The sequence below is a fragment of the Lepidochelys kempii genome, chromosome 1, assembly GCF_965140265.1.
Source record: "Lepidochelys kempii isolate rLepKem1 chromosome 1, rLepKem1.hap2, whole genome shotgun sequence".
NCBI classification, from domain to species: Eukaryota; Metazoa; Chordata; order Testudines; family Cheloniidae; genus Lepidochelys; species Lepidochelys kempii.
The window spans coordinates 43,102,113-43,121,988 of record NC_133256.1 but is presented as its reverse complement, the minus strand read 5'-3'; the positions used below and the strand labels follow the sequence as shown (position 1 = coordinate 43,121,988).

General features: G+C 43.7%; 1 protein-coding gene across 5 annotated transcripts in view; it reads left to right on the top strand.

Moving 5' to 3' along the window:
* Positions 1 to 7,492: 7,492 nt before the first annotated feature.
* Positions 7,493 to 19,876, top strand: part of ATP8A2 (ATPase phospholipid transporting 8A2) — a 692,754-nt gene continuing 680,370 nt past the window's right edge. For all 5 annotated transcript variants that reach the window (XM_073340296.1, XM_073340286.1, XM_073340333.1 and 2 more), the window contains exon 1: positions 7,493 to 7,606. In XM_073340296.1, the coding sequence (XP_073196397.1) occupies positions 7,531 to 7,606 (76 nt within the window). In that variant the 5' untranslated portion in view covers positions 7,493 to 7,530. The remainder of the gene's footprint in view (positions 7,607 to 19,876) is intronic.

Here is a 19,876-nt window from a genome sequence, read left to right as displayed (position 1 = left end):
TTCAGATGTGCACAATATATTGAAAAAAGAAAAGGAGTACTTGTGGTGCCTTAGAGACTAACCAGTTTATTTGAGCATAAGCTGTCTGAAACAATATATTGATTTGTTCCAAAAGCTTTGTGCTCTTCATGCTAGACAACTAATTGGACCAAATCTCAAAATCCTGATTCAGATTCACTTGTACTTTACTTAGGAAGCACTGAAGTGCTATGGCTGCATAATCAGGCCTGCAGCTGGTAATGGAGGATGCAGTGGGAGAGAGTATGTGAGACATACACTGTGGAACTATCCATGGTGCTGTAGTTTCTCTTGGTTTTCATACAGAAGACATGTAGATTCCATATAGACTCGTGTTTCTGTTTTCTTCCAGGCCTACACTATGGGAACTATAGCAGCATAGGCCTGGAGCACAGATGCAGACTACAGGCTTGAAAGTGATTTTTCTGTTTGTGTAAGAACACCACCTCCCTGAGTGACAGTAGCTAAGTCAACAGAAGTACTCTTCAATTGACCTATCAGTGTCTATATAGGGGGTAGGCTGGAACAGCTGTGTCATGCAGGGTTGTGAATTTTTCACACCCCTGAGCATCACAGCTATGTTGACCTGAATTTGAAGTGTAGACCAGGCCTTTGTACCTATGGACTGTATGGGTATAATACATTCATCCTGATGTCACTCATAAAAGCAATAATGTTTACTATATGGGACACAGGTAGCTCAGGAGATAAAGCATTGGACTGGGATTCAGGACATCTGGGTTTCTATTTTCAGCTCTGTCACTGGCCCTCTGAACAACCAAGGGCAAGCCACTTTCTCTCTGTGTGCTTCCCCCCTCTAATTGCAAAAAGGGAAGCAATGATACCTACCTCCTCTGTAAACACTTTGAGTCTATGAATGCAAAGCCCTTTATGAGAGCAGTATTCTTGCTATGCCTAACAAACACACTTCTGTACTGCAGTAGACATTCTCAGACATGAAAATAATCTCACTGTCATATACTAGAGTCACTTTGTAACAGTTTCCCACATAGCAGTGATGAAGGGGATCACTATACACTGTTCCCAAGTAATCCAAAACACTGAAAGAAGGCAGTTAAATAAACTGGGCTTGGTAGAATATGGGGGAAAACACTCTCAGTTGTCGCAAAACCATGTATTAGCCTAGTGGTTTATGCTTTTCAATGAACCAGCTTATGTGAAACACTACATTTTAAATTTTCCTATGTACATACATTTTTAAAATAATGGTAACTAATTGTTTTACTCTTGACTTACACTGACCTCTAGTGCCAACAACCTGACAGCTCTGAACAATTCTGAACATACAGTTAGAGAAGAGCTATTACATGTATTGCAGTATGTAGCTTTCCCTGAATATGTCTGTATTTAAAAATTAGTCACTCACTAAAAGATGTTTCGAATGTCTGATTATATAAAAATCTGATACAGTGACACTTGCAGTTCTAGTATTAGTTGCTTTATAGTCACTCTTTAGCATGTAAGCTATGAAGGGCCTAACTTTTCCTCTGCCTTGTTTTTTGTATAGCCCTCTACAACAATATTTAACCAATTAGAATGGTTGCATTTTACATCTGCTTTGCACTCCCTTTGCACTGGTGTTGATGACAACACAACATATAAGGCAGTCTCACACTTGTATTTCCTGCATTTTAATAGAGGTCTAAGAAAATGACTGGAAATGGTGAAAACACATCTAATACACAATAATTATCTAACAAAATCCAAATCTACTTTGAAACTTATGCTTTTACTTAAATTCTTCAATTATTTAGCCCTTTTCTTTTTTGTTTCAGGTAATTAATTTTTTGTTCAGTACTACTCAGTCCTTATGCTTTTCAACATTCCAAGTTTATATCTCATATTACTTATAAAACAGATGTTAAAACAAGCCATTAACACTCTTCAAAACATAAACATTTAAAAAATAAAATTATATGCACAATTCAGAATCCTGCCACCTAGAGGGCATCTCCTGCAGTTCTTATTCAGTATTATGTATAGCTCTCTGCCTAAACCATTTCTAAGGGCTTGTCTACACATGGAGTTATTTAAGAGTAGCTAGTGTGCTATAAATTCATCTCCCATCTTAATCCAAAGTAACCTTCTTGTGTACACAAGCCATGATAGTCACCACCACAGTATCTAAGGCCCTGACTACACTAGAAAAAATAGTACCAGTTATTCAACAGTGGTGTGGTTGCACTGTTCAAGTGTTAGAGTAGAAAGGGGTCAGAGTTTTGATGGGGGTGTTTTCATCATGTCATGAAAACTTGCAGTTCAACTGTTTTTCAATAATGTATTCTTAAGCATTTTCCCCTGCTTTTTATTTATTTAATTTTTCAGTTATGCAAAATTATGGGTTTTAAGCATTTTCCCTATTTTTTATCAATTTAAATGTTCATATTTGCAGGAAATTATGGGGCATCAGACAAATATTTGATGACAGATGTTGAGATTAAAAAAATTAAACTTTATAATTGGTACAACACAAATTGTCAACATCACATATCAAAATGTACACAGTAAATATCCTTAAATCAAACTAAGTTTTCAAGCAGCATTTTTCATTTTCTTTCTATCTTTAAATTCCAACTGTTATCAATGGAAATATTTTTTCATCAGTTTGTGTGAGTATGGTGAAATCGACATTTACTGACAATAATCTAACCCTTCCAAGCCTAATTATATATGGCTATGGATGTTATTTAATGCTCTGCCTTGGAAAATAGATCTTATAATCTAGCCATTAAAAGTGATTTTTGCAAAGCATTTCTTTGTTACTGCTGACATCAGTAAAACAGAAAGCCTAGTGAGCCATTCATTACATTGACATAGCTTTTTTACATGAGCAGACATATTTTGAGGTTGTTATTACATTTAAATTTAACTCATGTTTTACATCTTTCTTATTGAATAGATAACTGGTATAACTGTGTGTCACATTGTCTGGAGACAGGTTTCACTGTGTGTCACGGAGTCCCCGGGCGATGGTCTGGAACTGCTCCCTATGAAGCCAGTCAGTACTCTGATGAAGTCTCCTCTGTGCGAGCAGACTGTCTTCAGGGCAAAAAGCTCACACAGCTTCCACCTTCCTGCGTCTGACCTTGGAGCATTCAGCATCCTCTGCCCCTCCGTGCGCTTCCCACAGCAAGTCTGCCCAGGTGGAGTCCTGGGGAAGCCAGAGGGTCCTGCACCCCAGCTTTGCAGTCAGATGTGACTCTTAGCCAGCCAGTAAAACAGAGGTTTATTAGATGACAGGAACATGGTCTAAAATAGAGCTTGTAGGTACAGAGAACGGGACCACTCAGCCAGGTCCATTTTTGGGGGCAGTGAGCCAGACAACCACATCTGCACTTCATTCCACGTCCCCAGCCAGCCCAAACTGACTCACCCTCCACCCCCTCCTCCTCTGGGCTTTGTCCCTTTCCCGGGCCAGGAGGTCACCTGATTCCTTTGTTCTCCAACTCTTTAGCTATCACCTTGCAGGGGGGAAGGGTCCAGGCCATCAGTTGCCAGGAGACAGAGTGTCGGCCATTTATGTAAACTGGCCCTTTGCTCTGCAACAATTACACCCCCTTATCCCACCACCTAGAGACTTACGAAATGCATACGGGAAACTGAGGCACCCCTACAGTATTCAGAGGAAACATTAAGAACAGTCCCACCTCGTCACAGAGTGGTAGCCATGTTAGTCTGTATCAGCAGAAAGAACAAGGAGTACTTATGGCACCTTAGAGACTAACAAATTTATTTGAGTATAAGCTTTCGTGGGCTAAAGCTCACTTCATCAGATGCATGCAGTGGAAAAAATAGTAGGACGATATATATATATAGAGAGAGAACATGAAAAAATGGGGATTGCCATACCAACTCTTAACGAGACCAATCGATTAAGGTGGGCTATTATCAGCAGGAGGAAAAAAAAACCTGTTGTCGTGATAATCAAGATGGCCCATTTCAAACAGTTGACAAGAAAGTGTGAGTAACAGAAGGGGGAAAATTAGCATGGGGAAATAGTTTTTAGTTAGTGTAATGACTCATCCACTTCCAGTCTTTATTCAAGCCTAATTTAATGGTGTCCAGTTTTCAGATTAATTCCAGTTCTGCTGTTTCTCATTGGAGTCTGTTTTTGAAGGGTTTTTTTTTTTTTTTTGAATAATTGTGACTTTTAGGTCTGTAATTGAGTGTCCAGGGAGGTTGAAGTGTTCTCCAACTGGTTTTTGAACGTTATAATTCTTGACATCTGATTTGTGTCCATTTATTCTTTGGCATAGAGACTGACCAGTCTGGCCAATGTACATGGCAGAGGGGCATTGCTGGCACATGATTACATATATCACATTGGTAGACGTGCAGGTGAACGAGCCTCTGATCGTGTGGCTGATGTGATTAGGTCATATGATGGTGTCCCTTGAATAGATATGTGGACAGAGTTGGCAATGGGCTTTGTTGCAAGGATAGGTTCCTGGGTTAGTGGTTTTGTTGTGTGGTTGCTGGTGAGTGATACATGCCATCATGTGCCAGAAATGCCCCTCTGCCATGTACATTGGCCAAACCGGACAGTCTCTACGCCTCTTTATGGGTGTGAGAGGCAATTAGCATAATCTTAGTATGCTTAATATTTATTATAGTAGTGTCCCACAATGGCCCATTTAGTTTTGATAGGCCTTCTTGATGGTTAGACGATCCCTTCTGACTGGGTTCAAAAGTTCAGAGCAAACTTTTTTTACAGTCATAAAGCAAAACAATTAAATATTACCTTATAGCTTGTGATAAAGATGTTGTAAGTGAGACTAATGCACGCATCAACTTACAAGCATTTCATAGTCTAAACATGTTATAAGTTCAATACCTGTTTTAACCATATTAACACACAGGTGACCTGGACTGGTTTCCAGCAATGAATTTGTCAATATTCAGCTGAGGCCTAAAGCGTTGGCAAGAGTTGGCTCCAGGTCTGCCAGCATCACACTGTGTATTTCGCAAAATTCAAAGAATTGCAGCATACGATCTAGCAACCATATAACTCAATTCATGTAGCTCCCCTCTTGTGTTTCCCCTTATTTGTATATGTAATTAATAATTTCTACCTGTTAAATTTAACCTGGTCCCTAAGCATTGTCCCTATTTTCTTTCAGGTTTCTCAGGCATAGATTCCTAGTCTTCCATTGTTTCACCTTTATTATACTCACAATACTTTTCTCCACATGCCTATTCTTCATTATTCAAAAATTATCTGAAATGTCTTGGTTCGACTGCTGATGAACACTTGAGTCCACTGAAAAAGTTCCGTTGATTTCAATGGGCTTTGAACAGGTCCTAAATAAAAAATTAAAAAGACACCTCAGTTTCCAAATGTTTGTCTCTTTTTTTTTGTCTCCATCATTTAGTTCAAATGTGGTGTTTTCATTTTTCCATTTCCACTACAACTCGCATACTACCATAGCAGCATACCTTCTTTGTTTCAAGCTTCAAGACAAGATCAGTCTCACAGCTACAAATAACTGTGAGACTGATATATTGTGGAATCAAAGATCTCCATAGGTGTAGACAAATCTATGAGGAGTTTACTGGATCATTTGAGAGACTGCATTTGGTGTATGTATATATTAGTGTTTCTGTGTATGGCTCTAACATTTTACTGATGCCCAGAAATTGCATACCTTTGGGCAAGTCCACCATCAGTGTATAAAAATTCCATGTTCCTCCAAATAAGACCATAGCTATTTTATACATTTGTTTAAGTTTAACAAAATATACCTCCAATAAACAATCTTGAAGAAATTTTCTCTAGGATGCTACAACTAGTAAATGCTGCCTTTTTGACCTCTTTAAAGTGGGTGATGAATGATTTGACAGGCACCTCTTTACTCCAACATATCCTTTTCAGCATGCTGTTTTTGAGCTCACCCATGTAACTGAGAGTGAAATTTGGCCCTGCAATGTAGAGTCTGTTGAAAACTGCTACTGACAGTCACTATCTCTTAGAATTGAGGAGAGGGAAGCCACTCCAATGGGAGTTATGTGGGTTCAGAGCCACTCAAAATCAGGCTAGTGATCAGATGACTAAATATGAATTGGGGTGCCTAGTTTAAAAATTTTGGCTGAAGTGACTTTGTTTTTTATTTTCCTCCTAACCTTGGCTATCTTTGGTACCTCTGTGCTGTAAACATTTGCACAACATACTGAAGAAATAAAATGTTATGTACTGTAAAAGGTAAGCAATATTAGGATTAATATTTTTCTTAATTTACTTATCCTTGATTTACTTGGTGGTTACATCTATGTAAGAACTACATATTTTGGATAAACTCTGTTTATAAACTGGAAGGAGGCGTGCAGTTTGCTGCACAGGAGAAGGATGGTTTCTGAATGACTGAAGGTACATTCTTAGGAGTCAGGAGATCTGGGTCCTAGGCCTGGCTTTGCTGCAGACTTTCCTGTACAATCTAGGGCCAATCACTTATTTCTGTGTGGGGATAATTCTCCATTGAATTGAACCTTGTGCAAATTAAGTTGTAAGTCGATATGAGATCACAACAGTAGTACTTTGCTCAAGCACAAATGGCTACCTGAGGTGCAAGGCAGTAGAGAATCAGTCAGATTCCTCTGTACTATCTATGAAATAGGCCAGTAATGTATACATACCTCTCTGTATTGCTGTGAAGCATTAGATTCTTCTACCATGGTGATGAGTGCAGTAACTGGGTATTTTTACAAAGCATCCTGAGCTTCTTCTGACAGGTGCTATACATTATTTTTATTAATAGCAATAGCATGGGTAGTAAAGAATTGGCTCTATATCGTGCCTTCGATTTTTCCACAATGCTCCTGTTGCCTTGAGTGCGTGACCTTGGTGAACACTGTGATGTCCCTTGTGATAATGCAGCGCCCATATTTCGAAAAATAACTCTTAAAAAAAAAAAAGACACATGGCTTTGTTGCATTAGCTGAGTGAGTCACGCCCAGCCAAGGCTGGAGGTTCATCCAGGCACTTGATAGTTTTATCTCACTGCCAGGAGCAGGCCTCTCTACAGCCCAGGGGGCTGCTTTCACGTTGTGATTGCCTCCTGCGCAGTGCCCAGCCACACTGTGTGTGGACAAGAGCCTTGCACCCATGTTGCCGCCCTGCTCTTGCCCCCACTGAAGTGCATGGGGACAGGATCGGGCCCACGTTGCCAAATGGCTGTCACTGGGGGCTCCAGCCCTGACCAGGGCACGGGGCAGCCCCTGGCCCCCGCTGACACTAGGCAGACGCCCCCCCCCCCCGGCCATAACGCCCCCATGCACAGGCATCTCTCGCCCTGCGCCCTCCTGCGGGCTCGCGGCTCCAGCTCAGCTTCCCCGCCCGAGCTCCCGTCCCGCGCAGCCGGGCCAGACGTGGCGGCGGCGGCAGCGGCGCGGCGCGCGCGTGTTGCCCGGCCCGCTGCCTTCGCCGGGGCCTGCGGCCTTCGCCCCCGCCCGGCGGCGCGTGTCCCCCCGCCGCTGGGCGCGCCCGGCGGCAGCATCATGCCGAGCCGGGCCGGCCTGGGCAAGGCGCTGAGGATGTCTCTGCAGAGGAAGTCCAGGATCCATTCCGCGGCTGGTAAGGGCAGGAGGGGCGGGGGCGCGAGGATGCCCCGCCGCCTGGGGGGGGGGGCAGGTCTGGCGGATGAGGGGGAACCTCCGCCTGTTACCTGCCCCCGACCGTCGCGCAGCAGCCGCCTTGTCCTCTTTCTCTTGGCCGCGGGGGCGTGGGGTGCGGGTTGTTGTTAATACCCTGCAGCTTGACGTTAGCTGTCAAGCTAATTTATAGCAGTTGCCAATTTAATGACACACAGTAGCAGCGGGAATCCTGTTCAGGGTTAGACACCCCCCCCCCGGGCCAGGGCAGCCAATGAGCGCATTGATTCGGGGTACAATCATCTCCCCTTTTGCTGGGGGAAGCCACAGTTCTCTCCGCAGCAGCGGTTTCGCGGTGTGCTTTTGATGCCGTCTCCCGGCCGGGTGCCTTTGTTTGCTCTGATGCCGTGTTGTTGCATATGGGACTTGTGCAAAGGGCTTGCTGCAGTCTGCAGAGCTACGAGCAGGTCACAGCGCTGCAGGTTCGGGTGGGTGTGTAATAGCCTCCGCGCTGCGCACACACACACACACTCCAATAGATCCGCACAACACACAAATACACACCCAACACAAGACAATACACTGGCTCTGCCATACCGAGAACGCGTAATGGTACATCCAAAATCACACAAACAACACGTAGAATATCAAGGTTGGAAGGGACCTCAGGAGGTCATCTAGTCCAACCCACTGCTCAAAGCAGTGACCAATCCCCAATTTTTGTCCCAGATCCCTAAATGGCCCCCTCAAGGATTGAACTCACAACCCTGGGTTTAGCAGGCCAATGCTCAAACCACTGAACTATCCCTCCCCCCAAATCTGCACCAACACACCAAGACAAAGTCTACGCAAACATACACATGATGCATATGAGCTTTGGTAACCTGAATTGTCTTTCATAAGGATGATCCCTCGCCGGGTACGCTATGGAGCATGAGTTAAGCAGTGAGTGTGGAGAATCTGGGGCTCATAGAAAGGATGCTGCCCTTTAGACACAGCATAGCTAAGGACATGTTCTCTAGGTTCAGAAGCTGTGTAATCAGTGCCCCCCTCTGTTTTTGATGGTTTGTTTTAGGCAGAGGAATTCCTTATGCGCCTATAAAATTGTTTTATTTCCTGCAGTGGGGGGTGGGGAAAGGATGAGGTAAGTATTCTTTTTACTGGAGGTAAACCAGCAAGCACATTCATAAGTGAATGTGCTTGCACTGAAACTCTGATCATGACTGGAGAAATCTTAATGCAGGCACTGGTCAATAAAGGGACAGTAAAAAGAAAAGGAGGACTTGTGGCACCTTAGAGACTAACAAATTTATTTGAGCATAAGCTTTCCTGAGCTACAGCTCACTTAGTAGTTACTGGAATTTCACTTGTGCCTTCACTTGCATACGATGAAAGTCAACTTTATTGCAATATGCCATTTGATATAACTGTAGGATTGCCTAGGGGTGGATTATAAAATTTCCTAAAATGTCCATGTAGGTGAATTCCTTTAATCTGATTCATAAGAAAGTAGAGGAAACTAGAATAATTTGGGGTGAAATCCTGGCTCCACTAAATCCCCAGTGAAAAGGTTCCCATTCTGATCTCACTTATTCCAGTCTTACTGTATTATATACCTTCAATAGCCTCAGTGGAGGTACTTCTGATTTAATCCTTGTTTACACCCAGGTTTAAACTGGTGCAACTTTTATGTCTGGACAAGGCTTTACACTGGTGTGAGAGCAGAATTAGGCCTTGTCTGCAGAGTTTTGTTCACAAAAGTCAGCTTTCACCGACAAAACAGTGGAGGTGTACACACTACAATGCTTTTGCCTTTGACAAAAGTCTCTTCCTTTGCGGATATAATAAAACCACCTCAGTGAGAGGTGTAGAGCTTTTTGTGGGAAAGTTAGATAGACAAAGTGTCAGTGTAGACACTGTTCTTGGTTATGTTGCTGTAAATGACCTCCAGGAGATGTGCCACAACGCCAATCCTGACCGCTCTGGTCAGCAGTTCGAACTCCGCTGTGCTGCACCTAGGTCACAAGCATCCGCCCCATCCCTTTTAAAGGACAGGAAATTTTTGAAATTCCACTTTCTGTTTCCTTGGCGTGGAGAGCTCATTCCCACATTTTCCCACGGCAACTCCACACAGCAAATGCTCTCCCATTTGGAGCTCACCTGAGTTGTTGGATCTGCTCGCTCTGTGGGGAGTGGAGGCTGTGCAGTTCCAACTCTGCTCCAGCTGTAGGAACTTCAGTATCTATGGTCAGATTTCTCGTGGCATGTTGGATAAGAGCTATGAATGGGACACGCATCAGTGCCGTGTGAAGATAAAGGAGCTAGAGGCAGGCATACCAGAAGACAAGGGAGTCAAACTGTAGCTCTGGTGCTGCATCAAAGACCTGCCACTTCTATAAGGAGCTGGATGCCATCCTTAGTGGCAACTCCACCTCCACTGCCAAGAGCCCCAGGGATACTTCAGGAGGGTTGGAGACAGTGGACAGCAGACTCAACCCCAAGGACAAAGTGGTGGACGAGGAAGTGGAGTTGAAGGACAAGATGGGACAGGTGACAGGGTCGTCCAGTACTGAGGCGAGCCAGGACGTCTTCTTGACCCTGGATGGTTCGAGCCAGTCCTAGCAGTCCATCTCTGGTGTGCATGATTCAGGAGAGGGGAGCTCTGGTAAGTTATCTTTTTGAGTAGATGCTGCTTGGTTATATGAGGTAGAGCTGTCCTTTGCTTTGTTTTATGCTAGAAGTGGGTTAAGGGATAGAAATGTACAAGACTAGCTGTGTTTGCCTGTGCTTCACGTTTCCCTGTGCAGCTACGCAGTGGGTCGGAACAGTGTGTTAATACACAAGATTTAATGGGAATCATCCAGAGATCTCTCTAGGACAGTGGTTCTCAAGCTGTGGGTCGGGACCCCAAGTGGGTCACAACCCCATTTTAATGGGGTTGCCAAGGCTGGTGTTGTCCCTGGGCCCCAGCAAGTCTGAAGCCCAACCCCACCGCCCAGGGCTGAAGCCCAAGCCCCACTGCCTAGGGCTAAGGTTTCATGCTCCCTGCCCAGGGCAGAAGTCCTTGGGCTTCAGCTTTGGGCCCCCCTGCCAGGAGTGGTGGGGCTCAGGCAGGCTCAGTCTTCGGTCCCCTCTCCTGGGGTCATGTAGTAATTTTTGTTGTCAGAAGGGGGTTGAAGTTTTGAGAACCGCTGCTCTAGGAAACTTTCCTGGAGGTACTTGCTAATCCTCTGCCGAAGGTCCCTTGGCAGAGCTGTTTTGTTCCTGCCCCCGTTGCAGGAAACTTTCCTGCTCCAATTGGCAATCACTTGTGGAGGGCCCAAAGTGGCACAAAGGCAAGCAGCATAGGGAACCGGTCTGAAGCCACACACATGCAAGAGATGTACCCTTGCATACTTGCTTATCCTCAGGAGTGAGATTTTGGCTTCAAGGACCCTTGCCCGTGCAAAATGGTGGCAGAATTTACAATTTTGTCCCTAGTCGCTTGCAGTGATCCTGTTAAAAGAACACCAAGACCCTTTTCCCCATATTGAGGCCCTCCCCCACCCACGGCCAAACTCACCATATGTTGGGCATTTGCTGAGCTGTGTGCCTGCCAAGGGACAGTGAGAAAGAGGTGTATTTTACTATTATGATTCGATGCAGTGAGTGCAGTAACAGTCATGCTTTTGTTTATTGTTTCTTGTGTTTCTGCAGATGTGGCCTTCAGGGAAACCCCCTACACACTGGTGGTGCTTGTCTGCCACATAAGGAAGTGACTGAGGTGGAACAAGGAGGACGTGTTTTGGGAGGTGCCCCAATCCTCTGATGAGGCGAAACAAGAACACAGGATGTGAGAGAGACAGTTAATGAAAATTTTAAAATAGATAGGCAGGAGAGGAAGGAGAGCCAGAAGCAAATTTTAGTGGGCCAGGAGCAGATGATAAAAGTGATGGAGGAGGAAACAGAGATGTTGAAGTCCCTAATCATGCTGCAGGCAGAATACATGAGTTCTCACCCCCACCGCCCATCCAGAACGGCTTACCATGCCCTCCCCAAACTCCTCCCACACATTCCTTGCAGGTTCCCATCCTGTCCCAGTACCCCGTTCACTCCACCCCTTCGGACAGCTTCCAGAATGCTAGCTGGAGTTACACACAGCTATGGGAGACTCCATCAGGAGAGTGCCCTTCACTGTTATCTCCCTTTCCAGCAAGCATTTTCTGTGTGTTGTTAATTGGTATTTAATAAAAAATACTCTCTGAAAGATGATAATCAATCTTTATTTGTCTCCTACACACGGTGGTTGCTGCTGGAATTAATACACAGTGGTGATTGGTACATTTGCAGACTACAAATCACAGGAAGTAATCATCAAAATTTTCATGCAAGGCAGCAAGTTAACAAATCATAGGAGAAGGCTTTATAGAAAGACACATGACTGGAGCTCATTGTCCAATTTATCTAGGTCATGCTGGACCCTATCCCTTTCCTACCCTACCCTACCTGATCATCATACTGCATGATTGGCCACATTGTATTCATAACAGTAACCACAACAGTAGAAAGCAGTGCAGGATCCATCCTTTCAGGCAGAGACAGTGGGCGCATAGTAAACGGGTTGCTGAAAAGTAACATGAAACATAGTCCAAAGCCCATGGAATGATGAGACAGAAAAAACTGCATCATGGGACATTGAGCCCACACCCATGATGCTCTGTGATCCACTCTGCCTTCCCACAACTCCTAGCTGCAGAAGGTGGCGAGTTGCACAGTGGGATAGCTACTAACCAGGCGCTACTCTCGCTGTCAGTGCTGGAGCACCAACTGTGGATGTTCTTGATGGACAGAAGAAGCGTTCTGTGAACAGCACAAGTGATGTAATTATACCAGTTTTTGATTGTAGGTGTAACTTGCATCGAAAAAACTCTGTAGTGTAGACAAGGCCTTAGATGCTATTTAGGAAAGTGACACAAAGGTTGCTTGCTGAAGAGCTACAAAGTGTTACTATCATAATTGCTTGGTGAATGGGTCAATGACCTTTTATTTTGAGTATTTATCTGGAGGATGACAGAAAACTTTGAATAGTCACATGCATCTCTTTCACTAAATGGACTAGACAATTTGCCCAGGAAAAGTTAACTATGCTGAATGGAACCTGCTATGCATTTTCACAGTCAGGAACTGTCTGAGGCTACACACAGTCAGGATCAACTGAATTTCAAAGTTGTTTGTGTGATGGCATTGCAAAATGCAGGGACCCTTTCAGAAGCGATGGGATGTGTGTGTGGGTGTATCTTTTTGAATATATGGTCTGGATCTGGTAACCCTGTCTTGATCCATTGCTATTCACGCTTTCCTTAGTTACCACATTTCAGACCTTTTCCCTCTCACAGTTCAGCTCTGAGAACAGAACATTTCCAACCTAAAAAGCACTGATTTTTATTTGCCTGTTGGTAAAAATTTAGGCCCCATTTACTTTTATGGGGACTTTTCTTATTTTAATGTAAGCGGGGGAATAGTCCCGCTATTGTGGGGAACTTTCCTGGCTTCTGCATTACCCCGGTGAAGTGGGCGAGTGAAAGGATCCGAGTCCTCACTCCCACTTCCTTTACCCAGTGGCCTCCCTGCCCTTGAAGACTTCCCTTCCACTCTCCTGTCTGGCAGAGTCCTCTTAACCCCAACAAGGCTGGGCCCAGGATTCCTGGGGGGCTTGACCTCCAACCCTGCTGCGGTCACCTAGGATAGGGGTTAGGGTGTCCCCACTCCAGGGTACTCTCTCTGCACTGGACACTTCACTGACCATTACGTACAAGTTAAAGCAAATGCAAGTTATTTAATCAATTAATTTTAAAAAGAATAAGGGAAAATGAGAAAGGTTAAAGGAAACACATCACCCCGCTCTGTGGCAGGGAACATCACAAACCGTGTCTCTGGAATGTCCGGGCAGTTCACAGTCTGTTCCGTGTAAGTCCCAGGCCTTCTTCTCAGGCCCTGGCTGTGCTGCAGGGATGCTGTGGGTTGGACACTTGCTCTGGTGGTGGCCACACGCTCTCAGGCTCTAAGTGGTAGGACCCTTCTGCCCAGTGTCGCCTGGGCCCTGTCGGGGTTACGATCCACGTCTGGCCTGCAGAGCCTCTTGGCTGAGGCATCTCCCTGTGCTGGGCCCGCTGCCCAGGGTCCCCCTTGCTCTCCCCAGCTGCTCACCGCACCCAGCTCCACCACTCTATCTCAGCACCGCTGCTGCTGCTGCTGCTCTGCCTCCAGCTCCCTGGGCTGCTTTTCTGGCCCCTCTGGCTCTGGTTGCTGCAGCTCTCCTCCCAGGGCAAGTCTGCTCTCTCTGGGCTGTGCCTCTGGCTTTGGGGCTGCAGCTCTGCTCCCAGGACTGGGTCTTCTCTCTCTGGATCTGGCACAGCTCTGCTCCCCAGCTCAGCTCGGGCCCCAGCTTTCTCCTTAGCTCGGCCCCACTCTGCCTGACCCAGGCAAATCCAGCTCACATGGAGGACGGGACCTCCCTGGCCTCCTGACTCCCTGATTAGCCTACCCGCCCTGTCATTCAGGCTGACCTGGAGCATTGGCCAATCCCCATTGTTCCTGGGGACTATCAGTCTCAGGGTCCTGATTTTCCATAGACCCTTCCCCCTTTTTAGTACTGGGAGCTAGCCAACCAAAACACCCCCACTGAATGTTAGTAAGGGGGCAACAGTCCCCTTACATTAAGGAGTTAACTTTTTGTCTAGAATATTCTCATTTTGATTCTTACAGACCATAGTATTCTCTCTTTTTTGAGTGTTTCAGTGACTTATAGCTGGACAGTGTGAAGCAAGTACATGTACTTTGAATAAATAGGAGGTGCCCTACTACACTAAATTGAAAAGACTTGTAGCATGTCTAGTCATTTGCACCTGTGCTAAGTGGGTGTAAAGCACAACCAATCTATTTGGTAGCAGGGGTAGCACAGATGCAAATAACTACACAGAGTGCCAGGCAGTGGAGAGTCAGACACCATGAGTGCATAGCCCCTCCTGCCAGTCAAACAATTAGCCCCGTTGGCCAGTTATATGCATTTCTTCATTGATTTTTTAATTTTGTTTACTTTGCATATCTAAACCCTAATTGCAATGATGCGGTACCAGTTAGATCAGATTGATTAGATTTAAATTATTCTCTAAGAAGCCTCCAACTCTTTGCTTTTGGAGCCAAAGACATCAAAAGATGTACCACTTCCTTTCCTTCCTGGCTCCTTAAGTTCACTAAAAATAAGCCATTGTCAATAATGCACTAGATGGTTGCAAAACAGGGTTTTGGATTTTTATTTTTAGGTCAGTAAAAATGTAGAGATCAAATGGATTAAAAATATATATCCTGTTATCATCCACTGTGGTCTATCCCCACAATCTTCAGTGGGTATGACCGAAGTTGGAATGTACTCTGATAGAGAGGAAATTAGTTTTTCTTCTCAAGAATTTGAGAACTGAACTATAAATCTTGGATCTGTAGCACAAAACCATCAAGCTTACTGAAAATACTCTCCCCACTCTTCCTAAATTTCTTTTCTAAATATTTATTTCATTTGTTCATGTGAAGAATTTGGTCTTTCTTAATACAGTGGCCCAGAAACCTACTACATTCTGGTTGGTAAAGGCTGCTGCTCTTTACTTCATAAGAGAAATGCTGAGACTGATTATACTTAGATTGTAATCTCTTTTGACTATCTTTTTGTTCTGTGTTTGTACAGCATCTAGCACAGTGGGGTCCTGGTCCACGACTAGGGCTCCTAGGCACTGCCACAATATAAATAATTAACTCTAATTATGCACAAAGTTCTGCTAAATGCACATAGTAAAAGGCTGAAATAGAGAAACTTTGTTCCTCTAATTGCTTTCATTTATGGTCATTTTACAGGTTACCTGTAATTCTAGTAGATAAAATATTTTCAGATAGGAGTGTGATATTTAGGTTGACGTTGTCCCTTTTAGGAAATGACCTCACTAATTCTTTTTATTGTGAAGATCAGCTTCAGAAATAAGCACAATGAAGTCTGAGGCTAGGTCTTACTGCAGAGGTAACAAGTTATATACACTCGACTTTACCCTTCTCGAGTCCACATAGTTTGAGTGAGAGCAGCCACGTTAGGTATGTCTATACTGCTCAGTTAATCCTGGGTTTGAAGGTGCTTTAAGCCTGGGCTAGTTTATCCAGCTGGAGGTGTGGGTAGACCCCAGACTCCACTTTAATGTGAACTGGAAACCATCCACTTTGCAGTGAGGACACAGATGAAATTACTTGAGTGCTGATAGTCCTCTAATGTCCTTCCCAAAATTCCCCCTGAAGGAAGGACAAGTTCTCTTGCAATTGATACAAGATTCCTGGAGGAATCTGGCACAAAGAACCATGGGATATGCCTCTCCCCACCCCGGATGCATACAGGCAAGTGTAGAAATGGTGAGGACACAGTAATGTGGGCAGGGCTTTGCTGTGGGAGTACTCACACGTAGGCTAGACTAACCCTGGTACCAATCACGCAAGTTAACTATGCAGTGTAGACATATCCAGTGTGAAATAACACTCTAGGACAGTGGTTCTCAACCAGGGGTATGTGTACTCCTGGGGGTACATCAATTCATCTAGCTATTTGCCTAGTTTTAGAACAGGCTACATAAAAAGCACTAGCCAAGTCAATTAAAAACTAAAATTTCATACAGACAATGACTTGTTTATACACCTCTATATACCATACACTGAAATGTAAGTACAATATTTATATTCCAATTGATTACTTTTATAATTATATGGTAAAATGAGGAAGTAAGCAATTTTTCAGTAATAGTGTGCTGTGACACTTGTATTTTTATGTCTGATTTTGTAAGTAGTTTTTAAGTGAGGTGAAACTTGGGGGTATGCAAGACAAATCAGACTCCTGAAAGGGGTATAGTAGTTTGGAAAGGTTGAGAGCCACTGCTGTAGCAGCCCGGAGTGATTGTGTTAGCAGCTGACAGGTTGTGCTCTCTTGAGCTGTAGCCTGTATCCCCTGGTGGGGCTAGTGAGCTTGAGTGAAATGCACCAGCATGCTTGAAGTAAGGATTTTTGTGTGTGGATGGGTCTCCGGTTATAACTCGAGTTAGCTGCAGCATAGACAAATCCTTACAAAGTGGGTCTGCAGGAGCACCAATGGGAGTGTGAACTTCACTGTTATTCAAGTGAACAGCTCAATGGGAATTTCCCGCATGGACTGACCACAGGAACAAGCTCCTAAAATGGTTAGCATTTTGAACTCCTAACCAAAGGCAAAGGCACTGCTTTAGTTTGTGACTGAACGTTAATAGCCAGTTTTTGTGACTGCTGGGCCCAAATTTAGAGGTATGGGTTTTCCTTAGCATTGATATGAGTTACACATGCACATCCAGAGAAGAATTTGTTGTACCCACGTTGCTTACCTGTCACACTGATAGATTGAGTAGAAATAATTAGGGATGACAGATAATTTGGCAAGGAGATTCAAGACAAATAACACCCCCAAACAGAGGTACACGCATACACGGGAGCACACATACGCATGAGCTGTCTGGTGGCAATTAAATAAGTGTTATTGAACTCTGAATCTTCTTTTTATCCATGTTTAACTGGCACATTATTTAATATGATGAGCAGCTTATTCAATCAACATCAAAGGCCTGACCTCTATTCCATTAAGATCAATGAGAGTCTTGCCTGCTTTCAGTAATAACTGATGGTAAATTAACATATATGTTGCTTATGGTGTTGTAATGGTGTACACTAGTGTCTTGGTTTATAATATCACAAAGGGTAACACAATGCAGTCCATTCTCATGCAACATGTGATCTTACACAATTGTAAACTATAAGGAGAGAAAGGCTGGTCTAGTGATTAAGGCACCCGCCTAAGACTTAGGAGAGTTGGATTCAATTCATAGTTCCACCACAGTCTTCTTGTGTGGCCGTGGGTTAGTTTTGCTGTGCTTCAGTTCCCCATCTATAAACTTGGGACTGTAGTACTTCCCTACCTCACAAGGGTGTTGTGTGGTTAAGTACATTCAAGACTATGAGGTCATCAGATACTGTGGTGGTGGTGGTGGTGGGGGGCTATATAAGTACCATAGATTGATAAGCATGTATCATTTCCACGCAATTCTGAATAGAATATTCAGACACTTTATATAGTCCTTCCTCTGCTTTGGCTTTAGTAACTCAAATATAAACAGCCAGGTGTTCCACAGTCTAAGCTTTCCCCCTAAGATTGGCTGTTCCTAGGAATTGTTTTTCCTGCAGGACCTCTCTGTCCCAGCCCTAGTTCCTTATGTCAGGCTTGATAATTCAATGCCTTTTATAATTTGGTTAGAGCTAGCAAGGCTCACCTGCTAGTAGGACTTAAAAGTTTATCTTCATGAAGGGTTCAAGCACCTGACAGTAGGATGGTTCCAAGGAGCCCTGCATCTCTGTATAAGTACCTAGAATGTCAGACATTTAAAACTGCCAAATAACAATTCATTTTCTGTAATGGAAAAACATTCTTTCCTAGAGAAAGATCTTAGGAGACTAGGAAACCGTATTAACGAAGTTTTCATTGTAGAACTGTTGTAAGCAGGTATGAAAGAAGTTGTATTCACCCTGGCTGTCAATAGAGTGACGATTTTATATGTAAAGGCCCAGTGTTTCAAAAAAGCCAGTGTGCCTAATTTTTTGTGGATTTCCAACCTCAGACATTTTGGGTTTGCTGAGCTCCTGCAACTTCCACTAGCTTCAATTGGAGTTTGGGTACTCAGTACTTTTGAAAATTGGCCCTAAGGAGTCTCAAGTTGAGCACTCAGAAACTGCAGCACTCAGAATTAGTAACCATGTCTGACATTTCAGCTTTTACACAAGATCTTTGCACTGTAGTGAAAGTTTGCTGAGACACTATGGTCCACTGTACCAGCATAGCAGCCATTCTCAGTCCACTGAAGATGAGAATCCTCCTCCTGTGCATCTGATAAACTGAAGAGTTTAGCTAAAACTGCACTCTGTGTAGCCTACGCAAGTTGGCACTCTTAGCCAAGTCTGTTTTCCCTTTGACCTTTCTCCTGTGAACTATCATTCCAAATGGCACTCTCCAGGTCATTTTTATTGCTGCCAACCTCCTAATATACAGTAATGTCTTAAGCTCTTAGGACAGCTGCAGTATCACAGAAATTTGTATTTGATGTTTGTTTGTTTTTTCCTGTATCATGTTGCATTGTGGCATATTTGAATTAATTTTCACTAATATGTGGTAATGCAAATGTTAGAATACCAATTACTGACAATTATCCGCAGAACTTGAACAGCGGTTGTAGTACCTTACCTCTGTGAAGGAATGGTTAATCACTCCCCTTCTCAGCAGCACTACAAATGTTGCTGAAAAGGCATTGAAAAGTAAGCTGGGTATCTCTGCAGCAGCAGTAGCTTTCTTCTCCAGGGTCAGTCATTAATTAGATCTGACCTGTCCTTTGGATCAACATATATAAATTGTTTTCCTTTCAGTTTACAATTACTGCATAATCTATTCCTTACCTGGCTGAGCCTTTCAGAGGAATTGCAGATGATAATTTACGTGAGAGCACGAGACCGCGGAAAGCTTTAGATCAGCAGCTCTCAACTAGAGCTGGTTGAAACTTTTTGGTTTGTTTTATTGAAAAATGGCCTTTTTTCCAAGATAATTTTCTGTGAAAAATTGCTTATGTGAAGTGTTGTGCCTTTTTTTCAGTAGTTTAAGAGAAATTGTTGAAAATATCAAAATGGTTGTCAATTTTTTTTGCTTTTCTGTAAACAAAATATTGTCTAGTGATTTTGATAAGGTTTTAGTTAGTTAGAAATTGCAAAAAAAATTCACAGAAAAACTGAGAAAATATGTTTCAGCACTGCACGCTTCAATGTGAAAACAAGTTAAACGTTTTCACTTTTTTTGGTAAAACTATGTTTGGAGTTTTCAGCCAGTCCTGTTCTCAGCCTTCTCCATACTGTGTCCCCCATGTCATTACAGAAAAATATTTCAGGACACTGCCTCTTACTCAACCATCAACAAAGGGAGGGTCATCCCTGTCCCCTGTACTTCTGTGAAAAACCCAGGGCATCGTGACCCCCCCCCCCCGCCCGCCCAAGGTTGAGAACCCAGGCTTTATTTGAATCAGTAAATGTTGCCCCAGCAAGATTTTTTTTTTTTTTTTTAAATAATGAGATCTAGTGTTTAGTTCAGGGGAATAGATGACAGGAAGCAAGTGTTCTTTTGAAGTCAGTG